Below are 27,625 nucleotides of genomic sequence, written 5' to 3'. Positions count from 1 at the left end.
TTAATTTTTTATTTTAAGAAAATCAATGTGTTTGAATAATACTTTCAGAAGTTATAAAATTTAAAACATAAAAGATCTGGTTTGAAAAAGAAAAGTATTTCCTCACATTCCTACCCATTTCTACTCCTGTAAAACATACAATAGGACCCGTTTCTTGTCTTTCCAAAGGTAGTCTATGCTTTTATAAGCATTCACCTCTGTATTCCACCCAGATTGAAACCACAACCAGCAGAGGGATACTTATTAAATGTTAGGGCAAAGTCCTGACTAGTGATCATAAGGTGCTAGAAGATGACTGTAGTCTCTCAGCTTCCTGTCTCCTTTTCTTTTGAAACATGTTAATTCTGAAATATAACGCGCATACAGAAAGGTGCAGAAAACAATTGTATAGTGAAGCAATTTATCACAACACAAACTGCCCATGTGACCACCAAGTCAAGAAATAACATTTCCAGTACTCTAAAAGAAGATTTCTTCATGCCCCCTTTCCATTTACTTTTCCCTCACTCTCTCCAAAAGGTAAACATTGTCCTAACTTTTAGAGTAATCATTTCTTGGTTTTTATTTGTTTCTTTGTATAACCTCTTAGCTACGTGTTCCTAAACACTGATTGAGTAGGGTCTGTGTAGTATAGAATTGCATTTATGTATTTGTTGGTCAGCCTTCTGTTCCATGTTATCGTTGTTAAATTCACCTATATCATTGCATATACAGATAGTTGGTTCATTTTCATCGCTGTTTACGATTCTACTCTCTGAATAAAACAAAATTTATGTACCCACTATTGATTTGTGTACTCTTGAGTGACATTTGGGTTGTTATATTGTAGTGCTGTTAGTACTAGTGGATACACTATTCTCTTAGCTATGACTGTAGAAGTTGATTTGCTGCTTTATAGGGTTTTCATATATTCAACTTTAGTAAGTAACGTTAAAAAATGCACTCCTTAATTTACAAGCATATTAAGATTTTCTAGTTATCATCTTATTCATTTCTATTTAAAATGCTGTGGGGTCAAAAGAAATACTTTGTCAGTCTGCAAAATTTATTGGGAATTGCAGAGGATCAGCAATAATGCTTGACAATAATGTTTACTCTGCACTTGGTGAAGTGTGCTCTGTATATCCACTTGGATTAATTGTGGTCTTCAAATTCTCTGTCTTTGATTATTTCATCTTGTTTGTTTTTGTTTTTAGTTAATAAGATCAGCATGTTAAATTCCTTTCATTATACCTGTGGATTTGTCTATTTTAGTTTCAACAATTTTTATTTTATACATTTTGAAAGTACCATATAAATTTAGAATGGTTGTATCTTTCTTGTGAATTGAATCTTTTATCGTTAGGTATTATCTCTCTCTCTCTAAGATTGATTTTCCTAAAATTACTTTGTTTGATATTTCTCTATCAGCTTTCTTTTAGTTACTATTTGTATGGTATATATTTTTCCTTCTTTTTACTTTCAACTTTTCAGTGTCTCCTTTCATTTTAGTCATGTCTTTTATAAGCAGAATGTAGTTGCTTTTTTCCTCCCCTTCTTTCAATTGGAGTATTTAGTTTATTTACATTTAATGTACTTAGTAATATATTTGGATTCAAATCTACCATGTTTTTCGTATATTCTATTAGATTTCTCATCTTGCCTGTTAGATGTTTCTTTTTCTCCTTTGTTTCCATTTTATTGGTGATTGTATTTTTATTGAGCTATTTTTCTACTTTTTATTATAATATTTTTAGCAATCATCCCAGAGAGCATAATATACACATATCCTTGACATCCAGAAATCCAGTTGCTTTTCTTTTTACCATACAGTGCAAATATATTGAACATTATTTATCACCTTTCTAATTTATATGGCAATGTGGCTTTATACCTTAATTTTATATGTATTTTAATTCCATGGTTATTATTATAGTTTTTATATTCAGTATTCATTTGGATTTATTTCATAACTCCATTTTCATTTCTCTGTTTCTTTGCTTTTGAGCTTTTCTGTGGTTTGATTTTTCTTTATGTCTGAAAACTCTGTAAGATCACTTTTTTGGTTCTTGTCTACTGATGATGAATTAACTTAGTTTTCTGTAGGAAAATTTCAAATATTTCTTGAAAAATTAGATAAATGACAGCCATTATCCATACATAGTATCTTTTTTTTTATTATTATTATTTTTTTTTTATTTTTATTTGTTTTTGGCAGTACGCGGGCCTCTCACTGTTGTGGCCTCTCTCGTTGCGGAGCACAGGCTCCGGACGCACAGGCTCAGTGGCCATGGCTCACGGGCCTAGCCGCTCCGTGGCATGTGGGATCTTCCTGGACCGGGGCACGAACCCGTGTCCCCTGCATCGGCAGGCGGACTCTCAACCACTGCGCCACCAGGGAAGCCCTGCATACATAGTATCTTAAACAATGCGGATGTCCTCTTTAATAACTGATTCCATTTTTATTATAATTTTCTAAATTAACTATGGTTTATTATGATGCACTTTATCATAATCTAATAAATTAGTATAATCAATGTCATAGTATCATCTAATTTTCAGTACTTAATTAAATTTTTCTGAACATCATAATAATAACTTTCTACATTTGGCTTGTTTGGATCAAGATATGTCATCTTCATTCTTTTTTTTTTAATAAATTTATTTTATTTATTTTAATTTTGGCTGTGTTGGGTCTTTATTGCTGTGCACGGGCCTTCTCTAGTTGCGGCAAGCGGGGGCTACCCTTTGTTGTGGTGTGCGGGCTTCTTATTGCGGTGGCTTCTCTTCTTGTGGAGCATGGGCTCTAGGCACGCGGGCTTCAGTAGTTGTGGCACGTGGGCTCAGTAGTTGTGGCTCGTGGGGTCTAGAGTGCAGGCTCAGTAGTTGTGGCGCATGGGCTTAGTTGCCCCGCAGCATGTGGGATCTTTCTGGACCAGGGCTTGAACCCATGTCCCCTGCATTGGCAGGTGGATTCTTAACCACTGCGCCACCAGGGAAGCCCCCATCTTCATTCTTGAAGAGTATTTCACATGTTATAGAATTGTAAGCCAGCTATTATTTCTTCTATTTATTTAAAGGTAATCTTTCATTTTACTTTACACTGTTTTTGTTAGACATCACTTGTCAGTCTTATTATTCCTTTTTTAATGTCATTGTCAGTTTTCACGGTGTTTTTGAGATTCATACTCTTCCCCTGCCCTCCTTGATTTCTCCCCTTCACCTCCTTTCTCTCTGTTTTCAGCATTTTTCTCTGATTTCCTACATGTGGTTTCAGTTGTAATTATCCTGGTTGGGATTCACAGAGCTTCTTGAATGCTTACTTCGTATCTTCCATCAGCTTTAGAAAGATCTCAGCCATTAACTGTTGAAACACTGCTTCTGCCCTGTTTTTTATCTTCTTTCTTCTTGCATCTCCAGTTTCATGTATGTTACACTTCATCACTATAACTGACATAATTTCAACTTTTAAATCTCTTCTTTTACTATGGGTATTTTCTTCTAATTCATCTTAGTTTAGTCTTTCTCTCTTCTGATGTGTAATCATTTGTGGGGGAAAAGCTATCTTTCCTTCACTCTACTGCAGTGTCACCTCTCTTCAGAATTATGTGTTTGCTGTCTGTGTGGGTCATTTCTGTTCCTTTGGTCAGTTTATCTAGCCTTATGCCAGTACCTCATTGTCTTAATTACTGTAACTTTATGTTAAGTCTTAAAATCTGCTAGTACAAATCTACCAACTTTTTTTCTTTTTTGGTAGATTTAGAAAATTTATATATGAAGTTTTCATAGTGTTGTGCAGTCATTACCACTAATTCCAGAGCATTTTAATCACTCCAGAAAGAAACCCTGTAACCATTAACAGTCACTCCCAATTCCCCTCTCCCCCATCTTCTAGCAATCACTAATCTGTTTTGAGTCTATGGATTTGCCTACCCTGGACATTTCCCATAAATGTGGAATCATATAGTATATGACCTTTTTGTCTGGGTTCTTCCACTTGGTTTAATATTTTCAAGGTTTGTCCATTTAGCATGTCTAAGTACATCATTTTTGTAGCTGAATAATATTCCATTTTATATTTACCACTTAAAAATTTTTTTGGATATACCACATTTCGTTTATCTACTCAGCAGTTAATGGACATTTGGGTTGTTTCCTCTTTTTGGCTATTAAGAAAAATACTGCTGTGAACATTTTTGTGTTAAGTGTTCATTGTGATGTATGTTTTCAGTTCTCTTGAGTGTATATCTAGGAGTGTAATCCACCAACATTCTTTTTCTTAAAGGTGCTCTTTCATAAAGATTCTGGGTCTTTTATATTTCCATTTTTTCCAGCTTTATTGAAATATAAATGACGTACAACGGTGAGCAAGTTTAAGGTGTACAGTGTGTTGTTTTGAAAAATTTATATATTGTAAAATGATTACCTCCATAGCATTAGCTAATACCTTCATCGCGTCACAGAATTACTATTTCTTTTTTGTGGTGAGAACATTTAAGATCTACTCTCTTTGTAACTTTCAAGTATATAATGCAGTATTATGATCTATAATCAATGTGCTGTACATTAGATCTCAGTAATTCCATTTAAATTTTAGAATTGAATTGATAATTTATACTCAAAAAACTTATTGTATTTTAATATGGGGTTTGAATATAAGTCAGTTTGGGAGGATTGACATCTTAACATTAAGACTTCCAGTCCATTAACATGGTAATATTCTTTAGTATATATTTATGCTAAATTAGGTATTCCATTTATCTTGGTGATGTCTTATAGTTCTTGGTGCACTAGAAGTTCTGCACATCCTTTTTAGATTTGTACCTAGCTGTTTGATTTTTTATGCTTTTATAAGTGCTATTTTTCTTAATTTTATTTCCAGGTTTTTCTTGCTGATCTATAGAAGTATAATTGATCTGTGTATATTAATCTCATACCTGGTGATACTGCTATATTAACTTATTAATTCTTGTAGATTGTACATTCTTAGGGATTTTTTTTTAGGGAGTTTAAATATACACAATTATATCATCTGTTAATAAAGAGATTTTTACTTTGTTGTTTTTCTAGTTGTTATATCTTTTATTTCTTTTTCTTGCTCTATCATGCTTCCTAGGACTTCCTGCATTTATACTGAATAGAAATGGTGATAGTAGTCATCTTTTTCTTGTTCTCACCTCTTTTTTTTATATCTAGTTTTAGAGGCTCTTAGTATAAAAATAGGAAATGATATTGAAAACTCTGTGCAAAAGATTTAAAAATTAGTTTTATAGTAGCAGGATGACTTATTTTTCGTGGGTTGTTTATGTCTCTTATGTGTTTCTTGTGACTTAGCTCATTTTCCTTTAAATATTATTTGGGCATTAGATTTTTAAAATCAGTAAAGGGCTAAAATACACATGGTTAATATTGAAAAACCACTTAAATTACCCCAAAGTACAAGTACAACATAAATGCCTTAGTAAGTCTAATAATTTTCCCTCTAGAGTTGGAATGAACTGCTGTTGCTTTGGTGGAACACTTGATGGAGCAAATGGATTTCATTTTGCAGCACACAACTTATATGAGTTATGATTGCTCTTTCTTTGCCCAAGCTTATATAGTTGAATTTGTGCAAGTTAAATGAGGTGTATGATGGCTACACTGTAATGATCATGTTTTTTTTTTAAGTTGAGGAGAGTTTTAATTGTTAAGAGGCTATGCACAGTTTTGTTGTTATTTCAATCTTGTGATTATAGCTTAGTTTTTAAAAATAGTTTATTTGAATTCTGGCATAATATAGTCATTGTTAGATGTTAAGATAGGCTGTCAGATTACCTTTTTCCTCCCCTTTTCAGGTATTTATGAGCAGATTACTTCCCTCAATTTTATTTTTTTTAATTTTTATTGGAGTATAGTTGATTTAAAATGTTGTGTTAGTTTCTGCCATATAGTTCCCTCAATTTTAGATACATTATCTGTAAAATGGGATAACATATTACCTACTCATGTGCCATTGCAAAGATTAAATGAGTTGATGTAAGTTCCATGCTTAGCACTATGCCTCATGTTAGGTTTGATTTCACACAGCCCTTGGTTCTAACCCTAGTTCTACCATTAGGTAACTCTACAGGGTAACTTCTCTGAGCCATTCTTTACTTAATCAACTAAAGACCAGAATCATAGTACCTGCCCTTCAGGGTTCATTTGTTGAATGTAGTAATTAACTAAAACAGTGTAAGGTAGTAGGTAATACATACTAAACATTTGTTATTATTGTAGCAGTTATCTTTCCTTAATATAAGTAAGCCTTTCTCTTACTTCACTTAGTATAATAATCTCCAGGTCCATCCATGTTGCTGCATATGGCATTATATCATTCTTTTTCATGGATGAGTAGTATTCCATTGTATATATGTACCACATCTTCTTTATCCATTCATCTGTTGATGGACATTTAGGTTGCTTCCATGTCTTGGCTATTGTAAATAGCGCAGCCATGAACATTGGGGTGCACGTATCTTTTCAAATTAGAGTTTTCTCTGGATGTATGTCCAGGAGTGGGATTGCCGAATCATATGGCAATTCTATTTTTAGTTTTTTAAGGAACCTACATACTGTTTTCCATAGTGGCTGCACCAGTTCACATTCCCACCAACAGTGTAGGAGTAGGAGGGTTCCCTTTTCTCCACACTCTCTCCAGCATTTGTTATTTGTAGACTTTTTAATGATGGCCATTCTGACCAGTGTGAGGTGGTACCTCATTGTAGTTTTGTTTTGCATTTCTCTAATTATTAGTGATGTTGAACATATTTTCTTGTGCCTATTGGCCATCTGTATGTCTTCTTTGGAGAAATGTCTATTTAGGTCTTCTGCCCGTTTTTTGATTGGGTTGTTTGTTTTTTTGTTATTGAATTGTATGAGCTGTTTGTATATTTTGGAAATTAAGCCCTTGTTTATCACATCGTTTGCAAATATTTTCTTATAGGTTGTCTTTTTGTTTTGTTTATGGTTTCCTTTGCTGTGCAAAAGCCTATAAGTTTGATTAGGTCCCATTTGTTTATCTTTGCTTTTATTTCTATTGCCTTGGGAGACATTGGTACGATTTATGTCAGAGAATGTTTTGCCTGTGATCTCTTCTGGGAGTTTTATGGTGTCATGTCTTATATTTAAGTCTTTCAGCCATTTTGAGTTTATTTTTGTGTATGGTGTGAGGGTGTGTTCTAACTTCATTGATTTACATGGGGCTGTCCAGCTTTCCCAGCACCACTTGCTGAAGAGACTGTCTTTTCTCCATTGTATGTTCTTGTCTCCTTTGTCGAAGATTAATCGTGTGAGTTTATGAAATTAAGTTTTTATTTCAGCTTTTTCCAAAATGTTTTACACAGATACTGGTAAATATATCATGGGAAAAAAGTTCTTTTATGCTGTATATTTGAATAACATTGAAAAGAGGAGTAAAAAAATTTTAACTTCGTGCGATTTCATAGACCTGTAATGATGGTAATGTTCATGGGTAAGCAGTATGTGCCAGACTTATTTGACTGTGCATCTGACATGCTTCTCCTCTTCTTAGTGTTCTGAGGAGCATATGGTAGGAAACGTTGCTTTGCATATTCTTTGTGGGCAAGATTCTCTTTTCCAGGCTATGCTTTAAATGAGGAAATAGGTGTTGTCAGTCTTCTTAAATGATGTTCTTGTAATTGAAAGTTGTTTGAGCTTTTTAGGGGAGGGAGAAGAAGGTGGTGTTGCTGTAAGAAACTTAGTAAAGGAAACTCAGCCTATTTCTTATGCTCAAATTGCATAAGAGTTCAGCCATGTTAAATGAAATTTCTTCCATGCTGACAATATTTTTAAACTCAAAAGCATACTAATTTTTCTTTGATCAAAGGTCAATCCTGGATCCCTTATACTTGAATACTATTATTATTGATATACTTTTACCATTAAGATTTCCTCTAAAGAGTCTTATTTTTTAAAGGAAAATTAACTGTAGTTTTAGTGTGAAAGTAGTATATACTTTGTATATGTTTCTCTGTGAACCTTTTCTTCATCCTGTTTCTTTTCCCCCCTTGTCTTATGCCAGTGAGTTCCTTCGGGGTTACTCCTGCAGTAGGTGGACTATCATCTGGGACAGTTGGGGAAGCTTCGACAGCCCTGAGTTCAGCAGCCCAGGTAGCTTTGCAGTCTCTCTCTCATGCAATGGCTTCAGCCGAGCAACAGCTACAGGTGCTGCAAGAGAAACAGCAGCAGCTTTTGAAGCTTCAGCAACAGGTTGGAGACTATTTGGCTCTTTGTTCATGCTGTCTCTAAACTTCAAAAGCTGAAAAACTGTAAAAATGACCATTATTTTTGTAAAGGTTGACCGATCTGAGCTAATCATTTTCTACAAAAATTGAGGTAACATCTTTGTGATATACTTAAATTTTTAAAACTTATATAAATGCATTTTCTTTGATACATATCTGGGGGTATATAATTGATATTTTCTTTGCAGTCTTTAAGTAAGTTCCATTCCTTACTCTGTTTATAAACACTCTTGGTCAAACATAAGAGTTAAAAGTTACTATTTTAATGGATTGAAAAACCTAAAACAACATTTTAAAGACCAATTAACTTAACGTGAATTAAAATTTACTAATAATAGCAGATGTTTTGGAAACTTCATACAATTCCAGGTGACAAATTGTATCAGGTTAGGCAGCATGAGAATCCATTTCCTGTTAATATTTTGTTTTGAGGAGAACTTTCTTTCCTTATTTACATTTAATTGTTCTGGTTCCTTTCCGCCTTTGCTTTGAGAAATTCCTATTTCCCAAATACTCAGGAAAGTTTATATCAAATATTTAAGGAAGTATGTGTGTGTGTGTGTGTGTGTGTGTGTGTATTATACACACACACACACACTCACACACACACATACATAGCATAGAAGTACTCCATGTTGAGTCCATTTTTTACTTAATTTCCTTTTTATTGAGCTAGGATACAGTTAATCATGTTTATTTTCACAATATATACCCACGTAGTATTCCCCACAATTTAGATAGGCAGGATTAGTCTATATTTGTTGCTTTTACTTCTTTTACAGAAAGCGAAGCTGGAAGCCAAGTTACATCAGACAACAGCTGCAGCAGCTGCAGCAGCATCAGCAGCATCAGCAGTAGGTCCTGTTCACAACTCTGTGCCTTCCAACCCAGTGGCAGCCCCTGGATTCTTCATCCATCCATCTGATGTTATTCCACCCACTCCAAAAACAACACCACTTTTTATGACTCCACCACTCACCCCACCCAATGAAGCAGTTTCCGTTGTGATTAATGCCGAACTTGCACAGCTTTTCCCAGGCTCAGTTATTGATCCCCCAGCAGTCAATCTTGCTGCACATAACAAAAATTCCAACAAGTCCAGAATGGTAAATTACTATATTTTAAATAGGTGTTCGCTTAGACATTTAAAAGTATTTTGATGTATACGCTAACTTTAGAAAGCAAAGTTTTATTACGTTAACTTGTTATATCAAATTAGATTATTTTATTTAATGTTACAGAATATACATCTGGAAATGGGACTTGTTAACTTTATATTATGGTTATTAGTTTTTATAGAGCAAGAGTGATATCAATATAGAGTTATACTTTTTTCTTTTCTAGAATCCACTTGGCTCTGGTCTAGCCCTTGCAATTTCTCATGCTTCACATTTTCTTCAGCCTCCCCCTCACCAGTCCATTATTATAGAACGGATGCATTCAGGTAATCTTTGATTTGCTTAAAATATTCTTTTTGCCTTGTCTGCTGGCCCTTTGAAGACTTAATATTTTGTAGTTTGATTTTCCTGCGCAAATAAATCACATCTGCTCTTGGGAAAGTGCTTTTTACCAAGAATAAGCATTACATAAGGCTTACGCTGTGTGCTTACCAAGTTGAATGGAAGAGTGCTGCTGAGTGGTTTCATTAATTGTATCCAAACAGTGGATTTCTTCTGTATAAGAATCTCACCTGGGGCTTCCCTGCTGGTGCAGTGGTTGAGAATCCGCCTGCCAATGCAGGAGACACGGGTTCAAGCCCTGGTCTGGGAAGATCCCACATGCCATGGAGCAGCTAAGCCCGTGAATCGCAACTACTGAGCCTGCGCTCTAGAGCCCACGAGCCACAACTGTTGAAGCCCGCGTGCCTAGAGCCTGTGCTCTGCAACAAGAGAAGCCACTGCAGTGAGAAGCCTGCGCACCACAACGAAGGGTAGCCCCTGCTCACCGCAGCTAGAGAAAAGCCCACACGCAGCAGCGAAGACCTAATGCAGTCAAAAATTAATTAATTAAAAAAAAAAGAGAATCTCGTCTGTTGAACTATGGTTGACATAAATATCTGTCTTTATTGTAGCTGCTCAGTTACCATTACACTAAAAATTATGCTTAAAGAAGTATTCATTAAGACTAGCATTCTAATGTTGGAACCATTTTTTGAGAATAGCTGACAAAATTACTGCTAATTAAAATAACTGAGTAGGATTACTAACATTTCATGGTCTCTGGATAGTTCACATTTTACTTAGGCTTGTACCATGCTTATATGCTACAGACCTGTGATCAGGATAGTTGCTTTTAATTAGAGCATGTTTACTAATACACTGTAGGCAATATTTGCCTTATTATCCTACCAAATGTTATTTCTGGGCTTGAATAGCAGCAGAATTTAACGAAGTCCTTAGGTGTGTTTTATAGGAGGAATTAACATGAATATAGTGCATACTGTATCACTTTTCATCATATGAAGAGTTGAACCATATTTGCTTTATTGCAGTGGGTTGTTTCCTCTTTGGAAGAGAGAGTTTTAAAAATTAAAGTGGTACATGCTGTTTTCTGCCCAACTAATCATTCATTGGTAACAGTAATTAGTGTTCATGGCATATAGACTGAAATTCGTTGTTGTCCAGTCTTTATGAAATGTGAGCAGTTGTTTACACTATGATTTGGTTTTCTATCTGTGGACTCGACTGTGGCACGTAAGCCCCCTAAAGGGGGGAGAATTATGTTTTTTGTTCAGTAGTCTTTCTGTTTAGGAAAATACTGCCTTGTTTTCCTTAAAATGGCTCTATGGAGATGGCACTAGTCCTACAAGTTAAATTTAGTTGGGTTCCTTCACTGTAAAATGTAACTGGTAAGGTTGCTATCTGCCCCTAACACAATAAAGAAGAAAAATAAGTAGGATTTTATTAATGCCTGCTGTTTCACTAATTGAGCTTATTCCTGAAATGTGTGTGAGTTGAGAGATGCAAATCTGCTCCTCTGTTTCTCTCAGATCATTCTTTTGTTAATATATGAGCTTACACATAAAAGACATACTGTCTCTTTAGTGTGGCCCTTAAGAGTAAGCCTTCTTCTTCATTTGGTACTGAGCTGAAGAGACAGTGATGTGTCAGTATGGGAGGGAAGCATTGTTTGTAAGTAAGTTTTATCTGTCTCCATTGGAGGACCTTCCTCAGAGATTTTTTAGTGTGGTAGTAATGACTACATGTGATTTCAGCCTTACGCTTGCCCTTTACATCTTAACCCCAATGTAAGATGCAACTCCAAAAGATGTTAAATAAGGCTTAAGAAAACCAAAATCAAATAATAAAATTTGGTATCAGTAATAAATACATTTAGTTGTAAAATTAAAAGACCAAATGACTGAAAGAAGAACCGATAGGTACTTCATTGAATTAATCTATATTTTTGCTGATTTACCTTTTTTTGCTCTAAAGTTTTAAAATAAGCTTATATGTACAGTTGATTGCCTTCACAGTAACAAACTTATTCTTGTATATTTTTTACTTAAATCTTGGGGTTCAAACTAATATAAATTGAGGTTTTAGACAGTTTTTGAATGAGAATTATTAACATTTCTTCTTGTTTATAGTTTAGTGAGTTGATTTCATATTTTAAGATGAATGTTCCAGAGTGTGTCTTTTGGTTAACTGATACATGGTATTTCGTGTCAGCTGTTGCTCTCTATCTCTCATAGGAGCAAGGAGATTTGTGACCTTGGATTTTGGTAGACCAATACTGTTGACAGACGTATTGATTCCTACTTGTGGAGACTTGGCCTCCTTGTCAATTGACATTTGGACATTAGGAGAAGAGGTTGATGGGAGGCGATTGGTAGTGGCAACAGATATAAGCACCCATTCACTAATTCTTCATGATTTGATACCACCTCCAGTGTGTAGATTCATGAAGGTAAAGAACTTCAAGAAAATGAATTGATATGCCTTCCATGTTTCTGATAAGTTATGGAAAATATTCAGACATATAATTTAAAAGTATCATTATAGCACAGGGAACCATATTCAATATCCTGTGGTAAACCATAATGGAAAAATTATGTATAACTGAATCACTTTGCTGTACAGCAGAAATTAACACAACATTGTAATTCAACTATACTTCAATTAAAAAATAAAAACAAAAGTATCTTTTTATAATTTATAATATAATTATCTTTTAAAATACATGACTCAGATTTCTATTGTGGTAGATGGGTGGTTATGTATATTTATAAGTTTTCATTTCAGATCACTGTCATTGGACGCTATGGAAGTACAAATGCCAGAGCTAAAATCCCATTAGGATTTTACTATGGTCATACCTATATCTTGCCTTGGGAGAGTGAACTGAAATTAATGCATGATCCTCTGAGGGGAGAGGGAGAATCTGCAAACCAACCAGAAATTGACCAGCATTTAACAATGATGGTTGCTCTACAGGAGGATATACAGTGCAGGTTAGTAGAAAATTGCAATATATTTTAGTCTTATTGAAACCCTATATTTTCTATAATGTCTCCCACATACTTGTCAAGAAATGACTTTTCATAAGTGTATAGAAAAGAGAAAAAGGCAGTAGGACACTAGCATGTTACAATAATGTTTAATGCATTAATATATTGTGATTAAATAATTGGTTCTATTTTTTTTAGTACTTACCAATTGATGAATTGACATTGATTAATTCTTTTTAATGGTTGTGTGTTAACTTGTTTTAGAGATTTAATTTTAGTGTGTATTCGTACATGTATGTCAAAGAGAACATTGCAGGAATTATTTTGTTCGTTTATTTTTTACTTACAGGTATAACTTGGCTTGTCATCGACTAGAAACTCTTTTGCAAAGTATTGATCTTCCTCCTCTCAACAGTGCTAACAATGCACAGTACTTTTTGAGAAAGCCAGACAAGGCCGTCGAGGAGGACAGCAGAGTCTTTTCTGCCTATCAGGACTGTATTCAGCTACAGCTTCAACTAAATTTGGCTCATAATGCAGTGCAGAGGCTCAGAGTAGCTCTTGGAGCAAGTAGGAGGATGTTGAATGAAACTTCAGACCCAAAAGATTTAATTCAGACGTCTTCCACAGAGCAGTTACGTACTATCATCAGATATTTATTGGACACTTTGCTCAGCCTTCTTCACTCTTCCAATGGTTTGTATTTGACTTAAGTATTTAAAAAGGCCGGAAATATATTTGATGTGATTTTGTTGCATGTTTTGTTGTATTCATATTTCCTGGGTTCTGTTTATTTTGGTATCCTTTCTGATGTATTTATGTAATGTGTTTTTAGGTTAATTCATTTTTTCCCCTTATTTTTGTTTTTCTTAAATAGATTATTTTTAAAATTTTTTGAATTTTACTTTATTTTTTTTATACAGCAGGTTCTTATTAGTCATCCATTTTATACACATCAGTGTATACATGTCAGTCCCAATCTCCCAGTTCATCCCCCCCCCCCCCCCCCCAGCCGCTTTCCCCACTTGGTGTCCATACATTTGTTCTCTACATCTGTGTCTCTATTTCTCCCCTGCAAACCGGTTCATCTGTACGATTTTTCTAGGTTCCACATATATGCGTTAATATACGATATTTGTTTTTCTCTTTCTGACTTACTTCACTCTGTATGACAGTCTCTAGATCCATCCACGTCTCTACAAATGACCCAATTTCGTTCCTTTTTATGGCTGAGGAATATTCCATTGTATATACGTACCACATCTTCTTTATCCATTCGTCTGTCGATGGGCATTTAGGTTGCTTCCATGACCGGGCTATTGTAAATAGTGCTACAGTGAACATTGGGGTGCATGTGTCTTTTTTTTTTTTTTTTTGCATGTGTCTTTTTGAATTATGGTTTTCTCTGGGTATATGCCCAGTAGTGGGATTGCTGGATCATATGGTAATTCTATTTTTAGCTTTTTAAGGAACCTCCATACTGTTCTCCATAGTGGCTGTATCAATTTACATTCCCACCAACAGTGCAAGAGGGTTCCCTTTTCTCCACACCCTCTCCAGCATTTGTTGTTTGTAGATTTTCTGATGATGCCCATTCTAACTGGTGTGAGGTGATACCTCATTGTAGTTTTGATTTGCATTTCTCTAATAATTAGTGATGTTGAGCAGCTTTTCATGTGCTTCTTGGCCATCTGTATGTCTTCTTTGGAGAAATGTCTATTTAGGTCTTCTGCCCTTTTTTTTTTTTTTGTGGTACGCGGGCCTCTCACTGTTGTGGCCTCTCCCGTTGCGGAGCACAGGCTCTGGACGCGCAGGCTCAGCGGCCATGGCTTACGGGCCCAGCTGCTCCGCGGCATGTGGGATCTTCCCGGACCGGGGCACGAACCTGTGTCCCATGCATCGGCAGGTGGACTCTCAACCACTGCGCCACCAGGGAAGCCCTTCTGCCCATTTTTTGATTGGGTTGTTTGTTTTTATAATATTGAGCTGCATGAGCTGTTTATATATTTTGGAGATTAATCCTTTGTCCGTTGATTCGTTTGCAAATATTTTCTCCCATTCTGAGGGTTGTCTTTGTTTATGGTTTACTTTGCTGTGCAAAAGCTTTGAAATTTCATTAGGTCCCATTTGTTTATTTTTGTTTTTATTTCCATTACTCTAGGAGGTGAATCAAAAAAGATCTTGCTGTGATTTATGTCAAAGAGTGTTCTTCCTGTGTTTTCCTCTAAGAGTTTCGTAGTGTCCGGTCTTACATTTAGGTCTTTCATCCATTATGAGTTTATTTTTGTGTATGGTGTTAGGTAGTGTTCTAATTTCATTCTTTTACATGTAGCTGTCCAGTTTTCCCAGCACCACTTATTGAAGAGACTGTCTTTTCTCATTGTGTATCCTTGCCTCCTCTGTCATAGATTAGTTGACCATAGGTGCGTGGGTTTACCTCTGGACTTTCTATCTTGTTCCATTGATCTGTGTTTCTGTTTTTGTGACAGTACTATATTATCTTGATTACTGTAGCTTGATAGTATAGTCTGAAGTCAGGGAGTCTGATTCGTCAAGCTCTGGTTTTTTCCCTCAAGACTGCTTTGGCTATTCGGGGTCTTTTGTGTCTCCCTACAAATTTTAAGATTTTTTGTTCTAGTTCCGTAAAAAATGCCATTGGTAATTTGATCGGGATTGCATTGAATCTGTAGATTGCTTTGGGTAGTATAGTCATTTTCACAATATTGATTCTTCCAGTCCAAGAACATGGTATATCTCTCCATCTGTTGGTATCATCTTTAATTTGTTTCATCAGTGTCTTACAGTTTTCGGCATAGAGGTCTTTTGTCTCCCTAAGTAGGTTTATTCCTAGGTATTTTATTCTTTTTGTTGCAGTGGTAGATGGGAGTGTTTCCTTAATTTCTCTTTCAGATTTTTCATCATTAGTGTATAGGAATGCAAGAGATTTCTGTGCATTAATTTTGTATCCTGCAACTTTACCAAATTCATTGATTAGCTCTAGTAGTTTTCTGGTGGCATCTTTAGGATTCTCTATGTATAGTATCATGTCATCTGCAAACAGTGACAGTTTAACGTCTTCTTTTCCAATTTGTATTCCTTTTATTTCTTTTTCTTCTCTGATTGCTGTGGCTAGGACTTCCAAAACTGTTGAATAATAGTGGCGAGAGTGGACATCCTTGTTTTGTTCCTGATCTTAGAGGAAATGCTTTCAGTTTTTCACCACTGAGAATGATGTTTGCTGTGGGTTTGTCGTATATGGCCTTTATTATGTTGAGGTAGGTTCCCTCTATGCCCATTTTCTGGAGAGTTTTTGTTATATATGGGTGTTGAATTTTGTCAAAAGTTTTTCTGCATCTATTCAGATGATCCTATGGTTTTTATTCTTCAATATGTTAATATGGTGAATCACATTAATTGATTTGTGTATATTGAAGAATCCTTGCATCCCTGGGTTAAAACCCACTTGATCATGGTGTATGATCCTTTTAATGTGTTGTTTGATTCTGTTGCTAGTATTTTGCTGAGGAGTTTTTCATCTATATTCATCAGTGATATTGGTCTGTAATTTTCTCTTTTTTTTGTAGTATGTTTGTCTGGTTTTGCTATCAGGATGATGGTGGCCTCATAGAAAGAGTTTGGGAGTGTTCCTTCCTCTGCAATTTTTGGAAGAGCTTGAGAAGGATGGGTGTTAGCTCTTCTCTAAATGCTTGATAGAATTCACCTGTGAAGCCATCTGGTCATGGACTTTTGTTTGTTGGAAGATTTTTAATCACAGTGTCAATTTCATTACTTGTGATTGGTCTGTTCATATTTTCTATTTCTTCCTGATTCAGTCTGGGAGGTTATACTTCTCTAAGGATTTGTCCATTTCTTCCAGGTTGTCCATTTTATTGGCATGCAGTTGCTTGTAGTAGTCTCTTAGTATGCTTTGTATTTCTGTGGTGTCTGTTGTAACTTCTCCTTTTTCATTTGTAATTTTATTGATTTGAGTCCTCTCCCTCTTTTTCTTGATGAGTCTGGCTAATGGTTTATCAATTTTGTTTATCTCCTCAAAGAACCAGCTTTTAGTTTATTGATCTTTGCTATTATTTTCTTTGTTTCTATTTCATTTATTTCTGCTCTGATCTTTATGATTTCTTTCCTTCTGCTAATTTTGGGTTTTGTTTGTTCTTTCTCTACTTCCTTTAGGTGTAAGGTTAGATTGTTTATTTGAGATTTTTCTTGTTTCTTGAGGTAGGCCTGTACAGCTGTAAACTTCCCTCTTAGAACTGCTTTTGCTGCATCCCATAGGTTTTGGAACGTCGTGTTTTCTTTGTCATTTGTCTCTAGGTATTTTTTGATTTCCTGTTTGATTTCTTCAGTGATCTCTTGGTTATTTAGTAACGTATTGTTTAGCGTCCATGTGTTTCTGTTTTTTATGTTTTTCTCCTTGTAATTCATTTGTAATCTCATAGCATTGTGGTCAGAAAAGATGCTTGATATGATTTCATTTTTCTAAAATTTACTGAGGCTTGATTTGTGACCCACGATGTGATCTATCCTGAGGAATGTTCCATGCGCACTTGAGAAGAAAGTGTGATCTGCTGTTTTTGGATTGAATGTCCTATAAATATCAATTAAATCTATCTGGTCTGTTGTGTCATTTAAAGCTTCTGTTTCCTTATTTATTTTCATTTTGGATGATCTGTCCATTGGTGTAAGTGAGGTGTTAAAGTCCCCCACTATTATTGTGTTACTGTCGATTTCCTCTTTTATAGATGTTAGCAGTTGCCTTATATATTGAGGTGCTCCTATGTTGGGTGCACATATATTTATAATTGTTATATCTTCTTCTTGGATTGATCCCTTGATCATTACGTAGTGTCCTTCCTTGTCTCTTGTAACGTTCTTTATTTTAAAGTCGATTTTATCTGATAATGAATATTGCTACCGCAGCTTTCTTTTTTTTTTGCCATACGCGGGCCTCTCACTGTTGTGGCCTCCCCCGTTGCGGAGCACAGGCTCCAGATGCACAGGCTCAGCAGCCATGGCTCACGGGCCCAGCCACTCCACGGCCTGTGGGATCTTCCCGGACCGGGGCACGAACCCGCGTCCCCTGCATCGGCAGGCGGACTCTGAACCACTGCGCCACCAGGGAAGCCCTGCAGATTGCTTTTGATTTCCATTTGCATGGAATATCTTTTCCATCCCCTCACTTTCAGTCTGAATGTGTCCTTAGGTCTGAAGTGGGTCTCTCGTAGACAGCATATATGTGGGTCTTGTTTTTGTTTTTGCTTTTTTTCTTCGGTGCACAGGCCTCTCACTGCTGCGGCCTCTCCCGCTGCGGAGCACAGGCTCCGGACACGCACACTCAGCGGCCATGGCTCCTGGGCCCAGCCGCTCCATGGCATGTGGGATCCTCCCAGAGGGTCTTGTTTTTATATCCATTCAGCAAGCCTGTGTCTTTTGGTTGGAACATTTAATCCATTCACGTTTAAGGTAATTATCGATATGTATGTTCCTGTGACCATTTTATTAATTGTTTTGGGTTTGTTTTTTGTAGGTCCTTTTCTTCTCTTGTGTTTCCCATGTAGAGAAGTTCCTTTAGTATTTTTTGTAGAGCTGGTTTTATGGTGCTCAATTTTCTTAGCTTTTGCTTGTCTGTAAAGCTTTTGATTTCTCCATGGGATCTGAATGAGATCCTTGCTGGGTAGAGTAATCTTGGTTGTAGGTTCTTCCCTTTCATCATTTCAAGTATATCATGCCACTCCCTTCTGGCTTGTAGAGTTTTTGCTGAGAAATCAGCTGTTAACGTTATGGGAGTTCCCTTGTGTGTTATTTGTCGTTTTTCCCTTGCTGCTTTTAATAATTTTTCTTTGTCTTTAATTTTTGCCAGTTTGATTACTGTGTGTCTCGGCGTGTTTCTCCTTGGGTTTGTCCTGTATGGGACTCGCTGCGCTTCCTGGACTTGGGTGGCCATTTCCTTTCCCATGTTAGGGAAGTTTTCAATTACAGTCTCTTCAAATATTTTCTCGGGTCCTTTCTCTCTCTTCTCCTTCTGAGACCCCTATAATGCGAATGTTGTTGTGTTTAATGTTGTCCCAGAGGTCTCTTAGGCTGTCTTCATTTCTTTTCATTCTCTTTTCTTTATTCTGTTCCGCAGCAGTGAATCCCACCATTCTGTCTTCCAGGTCACTTATCCATTCTTCTGCCTTAGTTATTCTGCTGTTGATTCCTTCTAGTGTAGGAATCACTTATTGTATTGTTCATCTCTGTTTGTTTGTTCTTTAATTCTTCTAGGACTTTGTTAAACATTTCTTGCATCGTTTCGATCTTTGCCTCCATTCTTTTTCCGAGGTCCTGGATCATCTTCACTATCATTATTCTGAATTCTTTTTCTGGAAGGTTGCCTATTTTCATTTAGTTGTTTTTCTGGGGTTTTATCTTGTTCCTTCATCTGGGATGTAGCCCTCTGCCTTTTCATTTTGTCTATCTTTCTGTGAATGTGGTTTTTGTTCCACAGGCTGCAGGATTGTAGTTCTTCTTGCTTCTGCTGTCTGTCCTCTGGTGGAGAGGCTATCTCTTAAATAGATTTTTGATGATTTTTTTCTTGAGTTTCTGCTATTGATGTGTCACATCATTGTGTTACTAGCAAAATAATAAATAATGTTTGAAAGTGCAACAGTGAAAACTGTTAATAAATTGCTAATCTAATACAGAACTGTCATTTTCTAACCAGGAGCTATTTTTGATTATTATATATGATGTAATGTGCGCACGTGCACACACAGCCATCTGATACACTGAACTCCACCAAAAAAGAAACATAATTGATATAATTGCTAATTCTTCTTTTCTCCAAGTATTTGACAGTTAAAATTCTACATATAAGGAGTAAATAAATGAATAGGAAAATATATAGACCAAAAATATGCTGGTAAAGAGGAAAGCCTGTCTAGGGATGCTGATGTTGATACTACAGCATGCTCTTAAATAGGAAATTTTACTGTTTTCTTTCTTGTAATAGGACACTCTGTTCCTGCAGTTTTGCAGAGTACATTCCATGCCCAGGCCTGTGAAGAGCTTTTTAAACACCTGTGCATCAGTGGAACCCCAAAGATACGGTTACATACTGGTCTTCTACTGGTTCAACTCTGTGGTGGTGAAAGATGGTGGGGCCAGTTTCTTTCTAATGTTCTTCAGGAACTGTACAATTCAGAGCAACTTCTCATCTTTCCACAGGATAGGTAGGTCAGAAAATATTGGAGTAATTTGTTATTAGTGACTTATGCTTCCCGCAATGTTCTGATTTGGAAATCTTATGTATGTGGATACCGAGTGTGGAGCAATGAACTAAAGCCTGTCTTTTCACAGTTTGAGGAATGCCCAGTGAAGGGCATTTTGAAGAAGATTCTACATGATGTAACTGGACTATATTCTTTAGTTTCCTAACTGAATCTGTGGAGTTTATAGATCTGTGTTTACAAATATTTCCTATCAGATCATGTTATTTTATGTATCAAATTTATATTTTCGAGTCTATTATACAGTTCTCTCTTGTTGATTTCTTGTAGATAAAATTAGAAAATATAAGCAGTAGCTGAAAAAGAGCTAATTTTAACATTATACTTCCAGATATAAATCTTACTAATAACCAGATATTCTATCGTTACTGTCTTAGATTACAAAGTGAATTAATTTTAAGATGAACACTTAAAGTGATTCATATTGGCTATTTTATTTGTACCTTTTTTTTTTTTTTTAGGGTCTTCATGTTACTTTCCTGCATTGGTCAGAGATCACTTAGTAATAGTGGAGTATTAGAAAGCTTACTTAATCTGTTGGATAATTTACTGTCACCTCTTCAGCCGCAGTTACCCATGCATAGGAGGACAGAAGGTATTATTTAAATTAGTGATCTTTAGTAAAAACGTAAGATTCCTGTAAATACTACTTTTATAAAATGAGTAGTCTGAAATATTTATTTTACTATTCATTTTGCTGCACACTTTAATATTTTTATGATGTAGACTTTTTAGAATGATCAGCCTTCGTGTGATTGACTGCCATATGGTTACTGCTTTTTTAAAATATGTTACCTTTTCTTTATGTGAGTTTTGAACTTGGGAATTGTTGTGGGTATGTTGTTTTTATACTATCATAGATAAAATCAAACTCTTGTGTTTAAGCTTTAAGGCAGCATTGCTGTTCTCATCATGGATAATGAGCTTCATTTGAGCAAGAAAATTGTTATTGGAATAAAAACGTTAGAGCATAGTTTAAAACTGTATGAATTGTAACTTGAGAGACTTTTTAAATTTCAGTCACCTGTAAGTCTTAAGAATAGCCTCTTATACCTTGTTTTCTAGTTTATAAGTTATTATCTGTTAGATTTAAGCTACACTTATGAATCTGTTTTTGTACCAAGAAGCATTTGTCATGTCTTCCATTTGATTTGATGTGTTACTTCATTTTTGGCCATAGGTTTCAGCTTTGAGGCTTACTATGAATAAATATTAGTGTTCATAATTATATGGTGTGTTTTGGATTTATAAAATGTCTTAATTTTATAATTATTTTATCAGATTTCATTAGGATTCTTAGAGTCCCCTGATTATTTTTTCTCCTCACATTTCTATTCAGGAGTACTAGATATTCCCATGATCAGTTGGGTTGTTATGCTGGTGTCCAGGTTGCTGGATTATGTGGCAACTGTAGAAGACGAAGCAGCAGCTGCAAAGAAACCTTTGAATGGTAAAGACAGGGAGAGGTTTATGACAGGTATCAGAAGTTTATAATAATCTGTTGGTGGGGATTTTGAGTGACTACCCAGTTTTTCCAGAACTGGCATTGGCCTGGAGATTCCAGCTGTATGTAATTTATGTAAAATATTAACTTTACTAGGAATAATGTACATATAGGTGAAGTTTATAAAAAGGAAATCTGTGAAGAGCTATTGTATTTAGTTTAGTATATCATTCCATTTACTATTATAAAATGTTTCTACTAATTAACTACAAATGACTTTTATGCTTAGATATAGAAATTCTCAGATTTTTGTGAGTTGTAATCTTTCTCCATAAGCTTAAAGCACAGAAAATTTTTTAAATGAAAGACAAAGTACAAGACAAATTTTCTTCTCCTCTTCCAAGTTAACAAGACTTTATGAAGTAGCTACATCTAATATGTAAATACAGATAGTAAGTGCCTTAAAACTTAGAATTTTATACATTGTTAGGATTATAATATTAAAAAAAGATCACTTGAGATGTTTTATAGGTATAAGATGTTACAGAAAATCCTGAATGAACTTTTTGGCCAGCCCAATGAATCAGTTGTTTATGGTACACATTATGTTTGAGAATAGGGTGGGGAATTCTTTTCATGTACAGGGAATATTTTTAACAAATGCTATATGTCTCAGTTATAGGATGTAGAATTAAGACACAATTAAATACAACTACCTGTAAAGTTGGAATGTAACAGATGGTATGGGAGGAGTTAGTTTTTATTTACAGTATTCATGTATTATGGAAATACATTAGTAGAAGACATTGTTTTAGGGCTTGAAGAATTTGAATTGACTTGACAAAAGGATAATAGAAAACAGAAAAAGATGTCATTAGGTTAAGTAGACATGAAAAAATCATTGAGGATGGTTAAAGTATGGGATTAAGCCTGAACTGAGCAGAGTGACAAGGAATAATCTGGACATATTCCAAAATGAGAATAAGTAGAGCTACACAGCATGTTTTTTAAACTATCCAACTTTATTTTTGCAGTCATTAAATCAGATTGAGTATCCCTTTTTTTGGGTCCCTGTACAAAAAGCATGTGAGTTCAAAATAGGCAATAGTGAGCATTTTGTTGTTGTTAAAGTTGAGCGACATTATCAAAGTTGTGTTGTACAGAGATCAATTTTAAACAGTTGTGGAGAAAGTTGGCTGTTAATGAAAGGATTGGAGGCAGAGAGAACTGTGGTCTTAAAGTCATTTAGGATCTAGGTTAACTTTTCTAAGGTCAGATGTTCTTAGCAATTTCTTTACGATGGTTTCCTTAATTTTTTAAAAAATTGCTCTGTCGTTATTGACACATTTATCATTTTATGTTTTCTGGGTGTGAACAGTACTTTAAAATCACATTTAACAGGATTATTAATACAACTTTTCCTTGCCCTGTAGGTAACCAGTGGAGTTTTATTAATAATAATCTGCACACCCAGAACATAAATAGGTCTTCCAAAGGCAGCAGTAGCCTTGATAGATTATATTCCAGAAAAATAAGAAAGCAGCTAGTTCATCATAAACAGGTAATTTTCAGTATTTTTTTTTGTTTGGTTGGTTTGTTTTAATGTTTGAGACATTGCATGAGATAGACCTGCCATCAGACCTTAGGTATGATATTTAATGAACTAGTTAATTTAGGGAAATTATTTGACACGTTTGAGTCTGAGTTCCTTATTTGTAAGATGGCAACAATATGTAGTTTACAGATTTTTGGTAATGTCCTTTAAACTGTAGGGACATCCCTGGCGGTCCAGTGGTTAAGACTTCGCCTTCCAATGCAGGGGGTGTGGGTTTAATCCCTGGGAGCTGAGATCCCACATGCCTCACGGCCAAAAAACCAAAACATAAAAAAACAGAAGCAGTATTGTAACAAATTCAATAAAGACTTTAAAAATGGTACACATCAAAAAACAAAAAAACTGTCTACCTCTTCACATGTCTATTACTACCATTCTAAGTGCAGCCGTCATTTGCCTAGTCAGAAGGCCTATCTGCCTTGGTTCTTTCTCAGTCCAATCCATTTTTCATGCTGCCCCTACAGAGTTCTTTTAGATACAAACCTAATCATATCACTCCTTCTCTAAATTATTAGTGGTTTCCAGTTGAACTTTGGATGACGGTCAAACTCCTTAACATAGCTTTAGTATCTCTGTCATCTGCCCATCTAACTTTCAGGTTTGAATTTTGGTCTAGCCATATTGAATGTGGGTTCCTGGACCACCTACACCAGTTTTTTCATCCAGGATTTTAATATGTGCTTATCCCCCATCCCTCCCCTCCTTCCCACCAACTACTGAATTTACTGTTTTGCTTGGATAATCTAACTTATTTTTCACATGTTAGTTTACATTCACTTCCTCAAAGACGTTTTCCCTGGTTTCTCAGTTATTATCCCATAAAATATGTTCCCCATGTACCCTATATTTTTCCTTTCATTATATTTATCATACTTTTTTGTTGGGATTCTTTTATTAACCTGAGTTTATAGCTGATGTCAGATTCTTATGAGCCAGTTCTTTATTTTAAAACGTGTCTTCCTCTTTGTCTTACAGTATATACAGGAATATATACTGTATCTTTGATACCCGGTATAGAGCCTAGTATGTCATCTAAAAATATTTGTATAATTGATTTAAGATGAAATGAGATTTTATAAGAACGCCTTTAAGATCTGAAAGTTTGTGAAAGCTTTTGGGCTTTTTAAAAAATATGAACTCAGCAATAAATTATTTAGTTTTACTACTGAATTTTTCAGCTATGAGCAACTATTGGCCTTTTGCAAGAAAAATGATGTGAAGCTTTTCCCTCAACTCCTTTTTCCATTTGAGACTCCTAACTAATTTTAGGTGGTACTAATCATCACCTGAAATTTCAAATTCAGCTAAAATTTATCGAGCACTTAATGATTATATTTGCTCTATTTACTTTAGGATATGAAGATGGAAAACAAACCTAGAGAATGATCCAGTGGATTTTTCTTAGCAGTATTTTACTATTTAATGCTTTATTATAAAGGACATTTTTGGGACAGTTAGCAAAACTTAAAAGTGGGGTCTGGGGCTTCCCTGGTGGCGCAGTGGTTGAGAGTCCGTCTGCCGATGCAGGGGATGCGGGTTCGTGCCCCGGTCCGGGAGGATCCCGCGTGCCACGGAGCAGCTGGGCCCGTGAGCCATGGCCGCTGGGCCTGCGCATCCGGAGCCTGTGCTCTGCAACGGGAGAGGCTGCAGCAGTGAGAGGCCCGCGTACCGCAAAAAAAAATGGGGTCTGAGGAATAGTTAGTTGTTAGTAGTGCATGGATGTTACTTCTTTGATTTTAGTGGTTGTATTATGGTTTGTAGGAGAAGGGTCTTGTTTCTAGGAAATACACATTAAAGTATTCAGGGGTGATTGGTCATCAGGTTGCCAACTTATTCTCAGACAGTTAGGGAAAAAATGTCTTTGTACAGCAATATAAATTGTTGATTAAGATTATGGTTGCTTCAAAATAAAGATTATATTTTTTCTTGATTGCAGTTGTTGTATATGTTAATTGTAGAACTTTTGGAACAATTTTCTGAAAATACTGATTTGTTCTTCTCACATTCACATACCATGTATTGATTATTTAATACACGTGCATGCTGGTTTTAATTTATGATATATTTTTCTTCATATATGGAGATAACAGCCAAATGGATATTTCTTTATAATATAATGTTCTTTTTCTTGCTGATAACAAAAATATGTAGCAACAGTAGAAATTTAGGAACTATTCCTTGAAAAGGTAGATTAAGTTCTTAACTAAATTGTGCATTTATAATTATGGCTATAACGTTCTAGTGACTTTCTGTTTAGAGTAATGTTCTGCATAATGGATATATGGCAAAGTGGTTTTGTCATTCAGCAGATTTTCAAGGTCTTTCTAGGCAGAAATTTTTTTCTCCTTGTTGGTCTATTTGTTCATTTCAACCTACTAGTTGTTGCCAGGCGTAGGGATGGGACAGATAGGATAGGAGGGAGGAGGGCGGGCAGCATAAGAGGACAACATGAGGAAACCTTGTGATGGTGATGGTGTACAGTATTAACTGTAGTGGTGGATACCTGAACCAACAAATTGGGTAAAGTGTACAAGAGGTCTCTGCATTATTTTTTAACAACTGCATGTGAATTTACAGTTACTGCAATAAACTTTTTAATTAATAAAAAACATAGACATACCAAAAAATGTTCTACTTTTGAAGATTCCCATAAAAGCCAAGCTAAGAATATTGTACAATAAAAGAATTTTCCCCATGTATTTAAAAATAATTCTTTTCCTCTGTTTAAAAAATACTCCATCAGTCAATCTCATTAGTGGCTTACATAAAAAAGTATTCCAGTTATTTCCCTTCTCCCATGGGTAAGAAATTGATTACTTCTTAATTACAACGGGGGGGAGATCTTTTATTTGGAATTTGGAAGTGATTTTTAAAAAATCAGCAACATAGTTTAAACTAGATTTTTCAGAGAATTACTTATTCCATTAGTTTGATGTATGGATTCTGAGGAGTATAATAATTTACTTTGTTGTTTTTAACACTGTTAACTATAAGATAAACTTTTTTTTTTTTAAAGCAACTTAACTTACTAAAAGCAAAACAGAAGGCTTTGGTGGAACAGATGGAAAAAGAAAAAATACAAAGCAACAAAGGATCATCATATAAACTTCTGGTAGAGCAAGCCAAATTAAAGCAGGCGACCTCAAAGGTATGATCTTTACTTTTTAATGTAATTATCTTAGAAAAGTCACTCTCCCTTTTAGTATTTTAAGTTACTTGAATAGTTAAGTATTTTTAGTAATGATCAGGAAACTTTGTTATTCTCCTTATCAACAAAAATCTATTCTATGTACCTTTTTTGGGAAAGGTAGCTTTTACCTCAAGTAAATATATGATTAATGTGGGCTTAAAGTATTTTTCTAGTGTATTTCTTCTAAAGTGAATTGTGTTCCAGTAAATTGAAGATAAAAGGACTCAGGAAATATATGGTTTTCCTAATGTGTCCTTTATACGTAAAATTTTTAAAAATAATGATATATTTTTTAAATTTGGGGGATAACATTTATATGTAGCAACCAAGTTTACATATTGTGTTTCTGTAAATATGAAATTACAGTTACTCCATCAGAGTTTGAAATGAATTAATACTCTGTACTTAGTATATATAGGTTTCTTTACCATTCACCTTTTATGATTATATTTAGGATGTTTTGGTAATATTTATTTAAAATGTTAGATTTGACCTGATGTAGCCTTTCTATAGAATTTCACCTTTCTGATATTCTGTTATGTATCTGATACCTTATTTTAAAATAGGACATGAGGTATATTGGTCAGTATAGTTTTTAATAATCTTACTTTTTGAAGCTTATGGTTTGCCTAAAAATTTTGTTCTTTAGAAGTTGTAAGTTTTCTGAGTGAATATTTTCATTTCATAAATAAACTTTTACTGAAAGAATTTTCATTCAATAAACAGTGGTTTAAATATTGTAAATTTCTGTGTACAGCACTTTAAGGATTTAATTCGATTACGTCGGACAGCAGAGTGGTCTCGTTCTAATTTAGACACAGAAGTTACAACAACAAAGGAAAGCCCAGAGATAGAACCACTTCCATTTACCCTGGCCCATGAACGTTGTATTTCAGTAGTCCAGAAACTTGTCCTTTTTCTCCTCTCCATGGATTTTACATGCCATGCAGATCTCTTATTATTTGTTTGTAAGGTAAGTAAACGAGTAGGCATAATTTATAATTATACAGACTTAGTAAGAGAAAGAAATAAGAAAAAATGCAGTTTTTAATTGATTTTTAAGAGAAATAAAAGTGCTTTCACTGGTTTTCCTTTTATGCAGTTTAGTTTTTTTTTTAATGTGCCTTGAAAGGTTTTAAAAATATTTTGGCACTTATTTCTTAGGAGACCTAATGTGTATATATATATATATTTTTTGTGGTACGCGGGCCCCTCACTGTTGTGGCCTCTCTGGTTGCGGAGCACAGGCTCTGGACGCGCAGGCTCAGCGGCCATGGCTGACAGGCCCAGCCGCTCCGCGGCATGTGGGATCTTCCTGGACCGGGGCATGAACCTGTGTCCCCTGCATCGGCAGGTGGACCCCCAACCACTGCGCC

At 35.3% G+C, this 27,625-nt stretch overlaps 1 protein-coding gene across 1 annotated transcript in view; it reads left to right on the top strand.

Moving 5' to 3' along the window:
* BIRC6 (baculoviral IAP repeat containing 6) overlaps positions 1 to 27,625 on the top strand; it is a 268,208-nt gene that overhangs the window by 81,186 nt on the left and 159,397 nt on the right. Inside the window, 12 exon segments of the mRNA XM_029231389.1 lie at positions 8,045 to 8,232; positions 9,050 to 9,373; positions 9,612 to 9,711; positions 11,962 to 12,176; positions 12,512 to 12,720; positions 13,067 to 13,413; positions 19,724 to 19,943; positions 20,462 to 20,595; positions 21,340 to 21,450; positions 22,878 to 23,005; positions 26,076 to 26,207; positions 27,007 to 27,222. Coding sequence (XP_029087222.1) covers positions 8,045 to 8,232; positions 9,050 to 9,373; positions 9,612 to 9,711; positions 11,962 to 12,176; positions 12,512 to 12,720; positions 13,067 to 13,413; positions 19,724 to 19,943; positions 20,462 to 20,595; positions 21,340 to 21,450; positions 22,878 to 23,005; positions 26,076 to 26,207; positions 27,007 to 27,222 — 2,324 coding nt within the window.

This window comes from Monodon monoceros, unplaced genomic scaffold (assembly GCF_005190385.1).
Source record: "Monodon monoceros isolate NGI ecotype Baffin Bay Population unplaced genomic scaffold, NGI_Narwhal_1 Super_Scaffold_19, whole genome shotgun sequence".
Taxonomy (NCBI): Eukaryota; Metazoa; Chordata; class Mammalia; order Artiodactyla; family Monodontidae; genus Monodon; species Monodon monoceros.
Note: the sequence above shows the minus strand (reverse complement) of the source record. Positions and strands in the feature narration are given on the sequence as shown.